This window comes from Epinephelus fuscoguttatus, linkage group LG11 (assembly GCF_011397635.1).
Source record: "Epinephelus fuscoguttatus linkage group LG11, E.fuscoguttatus.final_Chr_v1".
In the NCBI taxonomy this organism is placed as follows: domain Eukaryota; kingdom Metazoa; phylum Chordata; class Actinopteri; order Perciformes; family Serranidae; genus Epinephelus; species Epinephelus fuscoguttatus.
The window spans coordinates 18,033,781-18,046,752 of record NC_064762.1 but is presented as its reverse complement, the minus strand read 5'-3'; the positions used below and the strand labels follow the sequence as shown (position 1 = coordinate 18,046,752).

Genomic DNA, 12,972 nt, shown 5'->3' with positions numbered 1-12,972 from the left:
TAAAGATACAGCCTTCTAATTCAAAGCTATTGATTGATACTGTTTGAACTATGACTTTTGACTGGAAGTTTATGATCGCTCAGATCCAGCAATGCAAACATTTTGCACATTTGAATTCAAATATGTAAATTATAACTGCTCCAATTTTAATGAGACAGGTTTGTCATGGGCCCTGTCACCATACCAGACACACATAGCTCTCAATGAAGTTCCACCACTTATATAAAGCCTTAAAGGCAAAAATAAAATACATCAGCCAGTTTTTTCCCAGAAAAGGACAAAGATACAAAGTATGAAGCAGTATCCTGGACTGTAAAGAATATCAGTTCTTTCAAACAAAGGATGGATTTAGTCTGAATTACCCACCACTGCAAATTAACAGGAAACTTTAGTGAGCTGGTACGGTGCAAAAATCACTCCACACATTTTCTCAATTAAGAAAATGTTGTGTGTCCTGAACCACTTTTCTGGAGAGAGGTTTGATCTTCCGCAAAAAGGTTCATTGTAGAAAATTGTATTTAACGCCATATGTTCATCAAATGCAATTCGACACAAAGAAGCATCCACAGAGTCCACAGCCACACTAGCTGCCCTGTCATAATGTACTTAGGCATAGTGATACATTAAAGTAAACGCTGCCATCATCATGCTAACAGCTCACAATATAAATATCTACATGCCTGTGTATACCATGTTCACCACCTTGGTTGGGCTGTTGTTTACCACAGATTACCGCTATTGTACTTCTGACCAGTCGTAGTATATATAGCACATAACACATATTTAATGGAACAAAGTACATCATTGATATAACTGTCAATCTTAGCTTTTAGTGTCAGTTAAAGTACAGAAATCACTGACTCAGCAGATACACAATATTTGTAGTAATGGTAATGTACATTGGACAACACAGCTGTTAGAGCTTGGTCAAATAGTTACACTGTTTTCTATTTCTTTAGGGTTCAGGTAATTATAAGGCAGTTCAAGTTCTGAGTTCCTCTTGGTAATAGCCACACTGAGGGAGGACAGCTCCGCTTGAAAATCCTTGATCATCTGTAAGGCTGCAGCCTCATCAAAGCGTTGCTCGGGATAAATACCCAGAGATACCTGCCAAAGATAAAACCAGCATGTCTTGTTAGGGGATGGTCAGTCTATGAAAGGCAGAATTGGTCGTCCAGCACCTGTACATCAAACTTACAAAATCACTGTATTTCTCGCTGAGCTGCCACAAAATTGACATGCTATGTCCTGCATGTGATTTATTTGGCAGGGTCGCCAAGATGGCCTCTATGCTTGACTGGCCCTTTGTGGTAGGCGGAGCTTGGTGCAGACCAAACGGAGCATTGGGAATCCAACCTTGAAAATCGAACTATAGGAGGACATACAGCAGCCATTAGCACAAGACTTTTGACCTTGAGCAGAACAATTACAGGAATGATTTTAATTTGAAAATGATTCGAATCCACTAAATCTAATTCATTTTCTTGCAGAGAAGTAGATCAGATGAATGATCTCACACGGAGTTCTAGCTGGCAGGTTAGTCACTTGTAAAAATGCAATTGTGACATTACGTTTAAAAGTAGTAAAGTATCTACTAACCATCAACACTTGGCTTATCCAAAGCCCCTGACACTACACACACACACACACACCACTGCAGCAGTCCTGTCCTGAAACACCATCCAGCTAAACACACTAGCCCATTTGTATGAGGGCTCACCAATAACTCTTAATTAACAAGACAGTTAGGAACACACAACATGTGATCAAGACAACTTACGGAGTCTTGATTACATGATATCAACCCTTGTACTCTCAGTAAGACAGTGGAGATAACTGGGATTAGAAACTAATGTAATCATTGAACTTCCGATCATAATGCCTCGCCCTGCTTGTTGCTGTTACATGTTGCCAAGTAGGGCCTTACTGCCCTCTAGTGGTAGATGGAGCCTCTTGCCAGCCAGTTTAATCACCCTGAACACTGTTATTTTTACACTGTGGTTTTTATACTAAGGATATATATCATTCTAATCAGTGAGCTTTAAAGTACAGACGCACATTGCATTCACAAGAGAAAAAAAAATAAACACCTTATCTCGTAATTCAAAGGAATAGGTCCCATAATTAAAAAGATCATGGTTTAACTGCTCCTGCAGGAAAAGAACAACCTTCAGCAGGTCTGACCAACGGATCAGTCCCAAGAACTTGAAATGCCTGCGCATGTCGACATACTAATAAGGTCATCCACATAACGTAACATTTAAATATCCTATTGTCTCATATGAAGAAGAAAATAAAAGCAGATGAAATGCCAGTGTTCATTGGAAAGTGCGAGGCATGTCAGCACTGGTTTTGGATATAAATGTCCATCAGTCAGACATCTGCCTTCCAGAGGCTAGTGTCCAAGTGGGCGTACAGCCCCGAGCAGGATCACTCAGTTAACCACTTCTATGCAACAACCTCTCTCAACATTTGTTAGCAGTAATCACTTGTGGTTAAAGGGGGTTCAATTACAGTGGATAAGCGATGGGAAAACAAGATAAATAGATAAATAAAAAGTTATTACTTTCCTTTAATGTCCCAGAATCATCTGTAGTTTCAATAGTTAGATTATGTATTTATTTATTTATTTTTACATACATACTAATAGTAATTTAACTACTAGAACCAATATGGAAACATCAATTTAGTTCAACTCAAGAACAGTGTTGAGGTGTAGTGAACTACATGTACAGTACAGGCCAAAAGTTTGGACACACCTTCTCATTCAATGCGTTTTCTTTATTTTCATGACTATTTACATTGTAGATTCTCACTGAAGGCATCAAAACTATGAATGAACACATGTGGAGTTATGTACTTAACAAAAAAAGGTGAAATAACTGAAAACATGTTTTATATTCTCGTTTCTTCAAAATAGCCACCCTTTGCTCTGATTACTGCTTTGCACACTCTTGGCATTCTCTCCATGAGCTTCAAGAGGTAGTCACCTGAAATGGTTTCCACTTCACAGGTGTGCCTTATCAGGGTTAATTAGTGGAATTTCTTGCTTTATCAATGGGGTTGGGACCATCAGTTGTGTTGTGCAGAAGTCAGGTTAATACACAGCCGACAGCCCTATTGGATAACTGTTAAAATTCATATTATGGCAAGAACCAATCAGCTAACTAAAGAAAAACAAGTGGCCATCATTACTTTAAGAAATGAAGGTCAGTCAGTCCGGAAAATTGCAAAAACTTTAAATGTGTCCCCAAGTGGAGTCACAAAAACCATCAAGCGCTACAACGAAACTGGCACACATGAGGACCGACCCAGGAAAGGAAGACCAAGAGTCACCTCTGCTTCTGAGGATAAGTTCATCCGAGTCACCAGCCTCAGAAATCGCAAGTTAACAGCAGCTCAGATCAGAGAGCAGATGAATGCCACACAGAGTTCTAGCAGCAGACCCATCTCTAGAACAACTGTTAAGAGGAGACTGCGCGAATCAGGCCTTCATGGTCAAATAGCTGCTAGGAAACCACTGCTAAGGAGAGGCAACAAGCAGAAGAGATTTGTTTGGGCCAAGAAACACAAGGAATGGACATTAGACCAGTGGAAATCTGTGCTTTGGTCTGATGAGTCCAAATTTGAGAACTTTGGTTCCAACCGCCGTGTCTTTGTGAGACGCAGAAAAGGTGAACGGATGGATTCCACATGCCTGGTTCCCACTGTGAAGCATGGAGGAGGAGGTGTGATGGTGTGGGGGTGTTTTGCTGGTGACACTGTTGGGGATTTATTCAAAATTGAAGGCACACTGAACCAGCATGGCTACCACAGCATCCTGCAGCGACATGCCATCCCATCCGGTTTGCGTTTAGGTGGACGATCATTTATTTTTCAACAGGACAATGACCCCAAACACACCTCCAGGCTGTGTAAGGGCTATTTGACCAAGAAGGAGAGTGATGGAGTGCTGCGGCAGATGACCTGGCCTCCACAGTCACCGGACCTGAACCCAATCGAGATGGTTTGGGGTGAGCTGGACTGCAGAGCGAAGGCAAAAGGGCCAACAAGTGCTAAACACCTCTGGGAACTCCTTCAAGACTGTTGGAAAACCATTTCAGGTGACTACCTCTTGAAGCTCATGGAGAGAATGCCAAGAGTGTGCAAAGCAGTAATCAGAGCAAAGGGTGGCTATTTTGAAGAAACTAGAATATAAAACATGTTTTCAGTTATTTCACCTTTTTTTGTTAAGTACATAACTCCACATGTGTTCATTCATAGTTTTGATGCCTTCAGTGAGAATCTACAATGTAAATAGTCATGAAAATAAAGAAAACGCATTGAATGAGAAGGTGTGTCCAAACTTTTGGCCTGTACTGTATTTGATTAACATAAAAAAAACTTTACCTGTCCTCCGTTGACTGCCGCATGCTGAACTGATGACACGAAGATCACCGTAGTGACAAACTTGATAAGCTCCTCCACAGTTTGAAACCTTGAAGGGATTCCTGTCAGGAAACATAGCGTTGAGATAAAATTGACTACATCAAGAAAGTTCCGAACAAAACATTTCATCCCACTTGTGTGCAATTTTTATCTGAAAAAGTGAGGACAATAACTGCATTTCCTAATTCTTTATCCTCATTTTACATACTGCTGTCCATTCATCTGAATATAATCTGATATTTTAACATCTTTGAAATGAAAGATTACCCATTTAAAGAAAGTTTTTAACCTGTTGAGTCTCGTGTAGGTCTAAGTGTAAGACATGTAAAGCACACGACGGTCCTTAAATATCTTTAATCTATCCACTCCCCTCATAAATGAAAATAATTTTATGGCCGAGTTTGAATAAAAAGGATGATATACAGTCTGCCTCTTAGAATAAGTGCCAAAGAGTTATGCAAGCATTTCAGAGAAGGAGAATGTAAAAGCCAAATACCTGAGTCACCATTTCCCAGAAATCCATAGTGGAAGATCTCTTTGATCCATCCCTGGAGCTCAGAATCTGCAGACACTTCACTGTCAGATGGATAATAATATGCCACCATCGCCTTGACAAAGCTGAGGACGATAAGTGAATTAGACAATAAAAAAAAAAAAGGCAAATACTTTTGAAATTGGTGTTACACGAGCAGAGAAAACAGAAAAAGGGGTGTGGCATTAGCTTTTGCTCAAGAGGTAGAAAACCTACAACTACTACAATGCACTGCGTCGTACCAGACCAATAAATGCTCCTGCTGGTGGGTGACATAATGCGAGTTGCCCATCTGAAAATAAAATGGCAGCCAGCTGGTAACAGATTATCTTGTATTACATTTAAACAGTGAGTTGATCAACACAGCTTAGCTTTAATGTTTGATCTCAGTTTTTATAGCCTCCATTTTTATTATACAGGAAACAGAATGGCGGCCACATTCCATTCACACTTTTCAATCCAGCTAAACAGTGCACTAAAATGTTTCTGAAGACATTTTAGGTGAGAAATAGGCAATACAGTATCAGAATTTTGGTTTATATTTGATTAGGACTGCCTAGTTTTATTGTCTGGTCTGAGTTTGAGAGAGGCTCTCTCAATCCGCTGTGTCCTATTGCAGAAGTACAATCTGTAGTTCGAGCAACAGCCCCAAAGCTAGCGGAAATTTGAGTTTGGAGATGAGGAGGGAGATCTGAGCCCTGGTAAAATGGAGGGAGGTTTACCTCATTTCATTTACACATACTATCCACACTGTTATGATACAAAGTTGACTTAAAAATTGGCATAGTATCTCTTTAATGCTTATTTAGTTTTAACATTTCTTCCCCAATTCATTTATCTAATGTGCCATGTGTTACGGACTAGTCAAGTCTAAGGATGTCAACAGCTCAAATGAGAGGCTAGCCCTAACCTGGAGTGTGATTGAAACAAATGGAGGAAAGAACGAAACAGCGGACTGGTTTGCCAGGCACGAGAAATAATACAGGTGGGCCAGCTTACCAGGTCCGCAGGCTAGTTGCATTCAGAGGCTGGTCAGTCAGTCCAGGCACCGCCAGCTCTGGCCGCGGCTCCCGGAGAGCAGCGAGCTCCGTCCTGGCTCTTCCCAATAGTTCAAGTTTTTTTTGTAGTTAAAATGGATCCGAAAACAAACATAAACTGGTTTCGCTCTCACAAAGTCTGTGGCTTGGCTGGGTGGGTGTAGCTGTCGTCCTCTTCAGCGGCACTTTCAACAAAAATGGCGGGACTCCTCATGACATGGAAGCAAACATTTTCCTCTGCCGCTCTCACACACCTGAATCTTGTCACCTCATTAACCAACTCCAGAGGGTGCGTGCGCACCTCAATAATGTGACGTCAACAAACACACAGCTCAACCATACCTTTATTTCTCAGCGGAAACCAATCCAAAACGTAAATGAAAGGAAAAGGAAAAGGAAAGAAAAGAGGAACTATAATCCCCCTATCACTCCTAACACATGTTTTTACTGAGCAGGCAGAAGTTCACCTGTTGATGATGCTCCACAGCTTCAGTGCATCGTCTCTGTAATAAAAGCCTGGGATGGACTCCACTCCTCTCGCTGCAATGTTGTCAGGCAGGCAGAGGGAGGTGTAGGTCATTTGGGAGAGCCCCCTTCTCATTAGTTCTGTTACTCCGTCTGCTCCAATTGAAATCTGGAAATTTAATCAACAGGCTTAGTTTGACTTGATTTTGGTTTGTATAAATATAAGCAAATATCATATAGTAAATTCACTTATTTAAAAAGATATTTGAAACATAGTCATACATTTCCAAGAATTCTACCAGGGCCATAGAGAAGAGCACGAGCAATGATGTTTATATGGAGGGTATATCGATGGTGGGGGATCAGCAACTGTGAAGAACAGAAGGAGGGTCATGATCTAAGTGAGAACATTGGACTTCATTCAACAACCAGTCTTAAAAAAACATTTGTAATAATCATTTGACTATTTTACAAAAACCCTCATGGTCTTTTAAAATAAACACTAACACTTAAGTTGACATCAGTTATGTCAATAGGACCCATGCCATCTAATAATTAGTGATAGTGTTTTTCCTTGTTTAATTGTTATCATTGACTCTATTTCTGCAATAATTTCACTCATTGATGTGTTTTCTGATGGCAGAGTTAGCGCTTGTTGCTTTGGGAGCTGCCATTACTGTACTGTAAGCTGCAACGACAGTGTGGATCCCTGATTAATCTCTGGAAAGTGTTTGGGGTGGCCAGACCGAAGCAGAGAGTGCAACAGAATGTTGAGCTCACGTTATCAGGATTGTCTTACCTGGCTCCTGGTCTCTGTCCTCAGTCCCGACAACTGTGCTACTGTAATGCATAAAATTAGCGGTGTGTGGGTCGGTCAGGTGGTTGATAAATGTGTATTTTATTAGCATCCCATGTATCTTGAGTTATTTTATACTACCTACTCGGGGTAGGGGGGTTTTGGGGTGTTTACCTATGCTATGCAGCTGGCACGCACTTCCAACTTAACAAGGACAGTGGGTAAAATCTCAGTCAGTGGGTGAATGAGGCCCAAACTGAGTTAAAAAAAAAACATATACACAATCCTCATCTTTGCCTGCAACACTGCACTCCAATACAAAAATAAAATAAATGAAAATAATAGCCTACCTTGTGCAGGGGGTGAATCATTGGGAGGTTGCGAAGTGTCGCCATTGTAAAAACCTCTGCCAGTAGATGAGTGTTCTGCAAATGGTTGATCACTTGGAAATACAGGACATCTGCATTCTTTACAAATATCTTAGCCAGCAGCCAGTCAGACTCCAAGTCACTCGGCAGAAAAATTGGGGTCTCCTCTGAGGGATGCTGACCGAGCTGAGAAAGGAGGCAAATTTAAGTTTACATAATGTGATCAAAAACAAAAATGTACAAAGCAAAGTAACGTACTAGATATAAGAGAAACCTGAATTGCGATTGGCAGTAGTTTCCCCTCTGGATTTAGGTACAGCAGGCAGATAGCAGCAGTCACAGGTATCGGTTTACCATTGATGACTTTTGTAGGCAGACCTTCCATGATCTTGTAATCATTAATGAATATATTGCCCTTCTGTTGGAAAGAAATTGCTAATGTGAGGCATTAAAACAGATGAGTGGTTAGGGAACAGTTTACCCCAAAATCATAAACACATACAGTATGTTATCTTAGCTGTAGCGCTACGTATCAGTCTAGACTGTTTTGGTGGTAGTTGCTGAGTGTTGGAGATATCAGCCGTAGAGATGTCTGCCTTCTCTTGAATATTATGGAACTAGATGGCACTCAGCTTGTGGTGCTTAAAGCGCCAAAAAATATATTTGAAAAAGTCAACAGCAATGTCTCTTTCCAGAAATCATGACCCGGTTACTTGAGATAATCCACAGATTTTGTTTTGAGCAGTTTCTGTATGAACTATTTTCTTTCTGAACTACATCCTCCAAGCTTATCACCACAAACATGGAAGTGTGCATCTACTGCTAGCTCACCTAGCACCACTGAGCTAGCTAATGTTCCAGCTCGGCCAAGGAGGATGCCATTAATGTTTACATCTTGTGCTATCACCGTCGCAAGCCTCCAAGCGTCCATGAGTAGATGGACACTTCCTCCTGAGCAGTGATACTGTTGACAGGTGGCAGATAATAGTTCCTACATGCAACTCCTCACAACAACGTCTGTGGATTATTTTGAGTAACTGGGTCATGATTTCTGGAAAGAGACATTGCTGTTGAGGTTTTTTAAATGTATTTTTTGGCGCTTTAAGCACCACAAGCTGAGTGCCATCTAGTTCCATTATATGTCAGAGAAGGCAGACATCTCTATGGCTGATATCTCCAACACTCGACAACCCACACTAAAACAGTCTAGATTGATAAATAGCACTACAAGTAAGAGAAGATATGTATTTATGATTTCGGGATGAACTGTCCCTTTAAAACATCTGAAGTAAATCACATTAAATGCACTTTGTTGTACCTGCATCTCCTCAGTCAAAGAGCTTCCATTGGCCAGGAAAGGTTTCACCATTTCCTCTGTGACAGGAAAGTTGGAGGGCAGCTTTGAGCATCGTTGGATCAGAATGAAGTTGAATCCATTGAGCAGCTGGTATCCGAAAAAGTCATCGTCTTTCCAATGCTCCGACACGTACTCTGAAACATAAATTATCTGTTTTTAGAGATAAAACACACACACACACACACACACACACACACACACACACACACACACACACACACACACACACACACACTTCTAAAATCCTATACCTAAAAAGGGGGCCTTTTTGAACCATGAGACCTCCTTCATGGCCTCAAAGCTTTCAAAGTGCTCCGCAGAATCTTTCAGACCTCTCAGTTCGAGCTCAGCCGATCTGGATTAAGGGGCAAAAAGTATTTCATTTTTGTTTATTGCAGTAGTTATTTGTGTCCTGGATTCATTTTTACAATAATAGATTGTAGCACTTACGCCACTTCCATGTTGGATCTAAATTGAAAGGCTTTAGAGAATGAGAAGCGTACATCTGCAGGGACAGCTTTTGGATCATTGATGTTTAAGATGTACGACAGTCCCTCTGCATACTCCTGCCATCTGCAGAAGCACACAGGAAATAAAGACAACCAGAAGTTATGAATCCCAGTCAGCGCTGATCGAGATAGACCTTGTTAAACCATGAATGGATATTGATGGAAAGTGAGGGAACACTCACTTGTACATTAATTTTTGTTGGACCAGTTCTTTTTTCCGTTCGTCTACCAGTCGAGGATGAAGATCTTCAAATGCTTTTGTAGCTGTGTAGATTACAGCCCAAGGTGGGTTTAAATATACTTTAATAAACAAATTCAATTAACATCTCATACAAATATGATCAGTGTTGCATTATTATTTGCCTTCACATAGCCACTGTGACACAATGAAGGCTTTACATGGACAAGACGTAGCTCTTGGCAAAGTGGGAAAACGAACCTCTCCCCCCTCTCAACAACACAGATTCCCCTCTGGACAGCCACCTGTGACAGGGGAAAAGAATTTCATCCTCCTCAGGTGTCTTCACCACTACTGTGGAGCAAAACCAGTCCTTCTCTGGAGATTCATGGAAAGGATCTTTCTCCAACTTGAGGAGGAGAAGAAATCCTAAAGAAAAGAGTGTTGTCACAGAAAACGTTCCTGCCTGTGGGTGGAGAAGATGATGCAATCAGGAATATTAACACAGACCAAGTGGCTTAATGTTAATATATAGGCATATATATTTAAGGTCCTGTGTGTAGGATTTAGGGGGATATATTGGCAGAAATTGGATATAAAGTATGTTTCCTTTTGTGTATAATCACCTAAAAATAAGAATCGTGTTTCGTTATTTTAGACTGAGCCTTAGGGAGCAGGTTCTTGTCCCCTCATTTATGAGTCCGCCATGTTTCTACAGTAGCCCAGAATGAACAAACCAAATACTGGTCTCAGATAGGGCCATTCATGCTTGCACCCCTCCACATTTTTTCAATGTGAAACTGCTTAATTTAATGTTTTAAAACAGCAGGTCCATTTATTGTGGAGAGGAAGAGACCTCTGAGGATAATTCGGCTCGAAGTAAAAACCTCCTGAACAATGAACACTGAAAGAATCCTAACCAAGAGAAGTTTCAGCTGGATTCAGAGGCCGTTTACACGTGGCCGGCTATTTTCATAAACGAACATTTCACTGTCTCCGTTTTCAAAAAGATCTTCGTTTACACTTACCCGTGTATATATACACAAGAGCATGCCAAACCTGTAGGTGGCAGTGTAATGAGAAGCTCATGCCTTCCATACATCCATTGTCACCATAGCAACATAGGTTGCACTTGTGACACAGGCGCAAGTTCCGGCGCATACTGTGACGTCGGCTGCCTATAACTCCGTTTATCTCCGTTTATCTCAGTTTACATGCAAACGCGCAACCAAAATCTCCACTCTGGCCGGAGTTTTTAGAAAGACTCGTTTTCAGAGGAGAAATCTCCTTGTACGTGTAAACGGCCTCTCAGTCTGCAGTCCTCCCTACTATATGCCACTAAATCCCACACACTGCTCCTTTAAGCTTCTTCCAAAAGCAAACTAATTTCTATCAAGCAGCCAAAATAAAAAATAAAAAACTGCCAATGAATGATTGACGTTTACAAGAGAAAAAAAAACAAGCAGCTAATTTCCAGGGCTCACTCAAAAAATCAAGTGTTAATTCAAATAGCCCACAATTAAGATAACACACTAAACACAAATAAGAACAATTAGTGTTATTTTACAGCTTACCTTACCAGTTTTATCATCCAGTCCAAAACTAGTCAGCTGGGTGTGCTCAGATTGCCTCTCAGTGCCAATCAGGGTAACATACAAGTTATCAAAGGTGCCTGCGTACAACATGCTTCCTGTAGTCACTTCCAGAGTGTACTCTGCCATAGTGCCTGGCCAGCTACAACAACTGCAAAGAAAACACTGATTACACACAGTAAATAGGTTTGTTCCACCCTGAAGCGGTCACATATGATGGCATCAAACATGCACAAACATTGTGAAGTTTCTACTTTTGGTGAACAGCTGAAGCTCCATGCAGAGAGCACACCTTTAATCTGAACCACTGTGCAGCATGAATCTCAACAACACATGCGCAGCTGAACAGAAATCACAGGTGTTGCACATTCCCTGATGACATGAATACTCAGACCTCAGTCCATCTGGGGAACCAGGGTAAGATTTTGGCCTTAATGTGTCAAAACAGTAATGATGTATTTTTGCTTTTATCATCACAATTAAGAATAAGTGCCATTTATCAGTGTTCCAAACTGTTAAGATCTTGTCTCAGTCCCCCAAAATATTTAAGATTCAAGATTTGTTTTAATACCCACAATACAATTTGAAAAAGTTATGATGATGATAGATTGAGTGATTACAGTCAAATGATCACATTTTAATTTAAATTTAATCTATTTTATTTCAATTGAATTTATTTTAATTAATTAATTCTAATTTTTATTTTATTTTATTTTTCATTTAAATTTGGCACAACTGTTGACTTGGACTTAACGATGAACTAATTAGAATTTGGTGGTTGTATATCAAGGTCACTGTGACCTCACAAAACATGTTTTTGCCAGAATTAATAGACTAATTATGACAAAATTTCATATTTATTCAATAGAATAAAACTGTGAAGTGATGGCAAATTCACTGAGACATTTGATCGAATACTGAATTGGTGACTCTAATCTTGAAACTGTGCTGATTGTAAAGATCTTCTGTGCTGCCGGGGGGAAGATGTGTGTGAAACATCCATGTTTTTTAAATTAAAAGATCAACTTCTGTTCAGATGATCTATATTAGTTCACATTGCAACAGTTGGCTGGTAAATTAAGGATGATAATACAGGAATATGGTGCTGAGAATAATGTTGTATAGAATTTATATCAGAGGCAAATACCTTTTACTTTTACAACTTGATGCTAAAACTGGACGGTATGTTAGTCTGGAAGAAGAACAGTGGATTTGTTCAATGTGCTGTCTGAGTTTTTTTGTTTTACATTGTCCTTTTTCCTGGGAAGTGCTGTTTTCAGAAAGATTAAAAACAAATTGATTTTGATATAAAAGATTTAGATTATCAGGATAAACTTTAGGCTTGTAGCAGTTAGTTTCTGTGCCAACTCTGCAAATTTGTTGAGTAATCTGTGTCGTGTGTTATTTTAAAGTGGTGGATAAACTCAGACTGACTCAGACTGACTCAGCTTTTTTTAGAGACTTGCTCACTGACAATGTGATGGTGTTTTTTATGGTTCAAGGCTGATGGAGTTAGATCCTCCTGGAGTGGTTATAATTTACATAGTTGCATTCTAATCTGCATAACTGGATCTGGGCCACTATGAAGTTGGTAAACGGTCTCTTATTAACCCATGAGTATAATATGTTTTTCTTGTTTTTGAAAATATTATGTTCACTGTCTTCATCAGATAGCTTATATCATGTTTTTTCTGTATCTTTATTGCATAT

The 12,972-nt window shown here is 40.0% G+C and overlaps 1 protein-coding gene across 2 annotated transcripts; it reads right to left on the bottom strand.

Annotated features, from left to right (window-relative positions):
- Positions 1 to 38: 38 nt before the first annotated feature.
- Positions 39 to 11,547, bottom strand: LOC125896655 (hydroperoxide isomerase ALOXE3-like). Of its 2 annotated transcripts, XM_049589403.1 has the most exons (15): positions 11,501 to 11,547; positions 11,245 to 11,427; positions 9,932 to 10,136; positions 9,675 to 9,756; positions 9,434 to 9,556; positions 9,235 to 9,338; positions 8,945 to 9,117; positions 7,901 to 8,044; positions 7,609 to 7,812; positions 6,745 to 6,831; positions 6,465 to 6,631; positions 4,925 to 5,046; positions 4,390 to 4,490; positions 1,199 to 1,369; positions 39 to 1,107 (listed from the first exon to the last, which is right to left on the bottom strand). In XM_049589403.1, exons 2-15 carry the CDS (start codon positions 11,389 to 11,391, stop codon positions 928 to 930), a joined length of 2,010 nt encoding a protein of 669 aa, XP_049445360.1. In that variant the 5' UTR covers positions 11,392 to 11,427; positions 11,501 to 11,547; the 3' UTR covers positions 39 to 927. The 2 variants fall into 2 exon arrangements, with proteins under 2 accessions (XP_049445360.1, XP_049445359.1); XM_049589402.1 differs by having other exon boundaries at positions 11,245 to 11,533.
- Between the last annotated feature and the right edge of the window lie 1,425 nt (positions 11,548 to 12,972).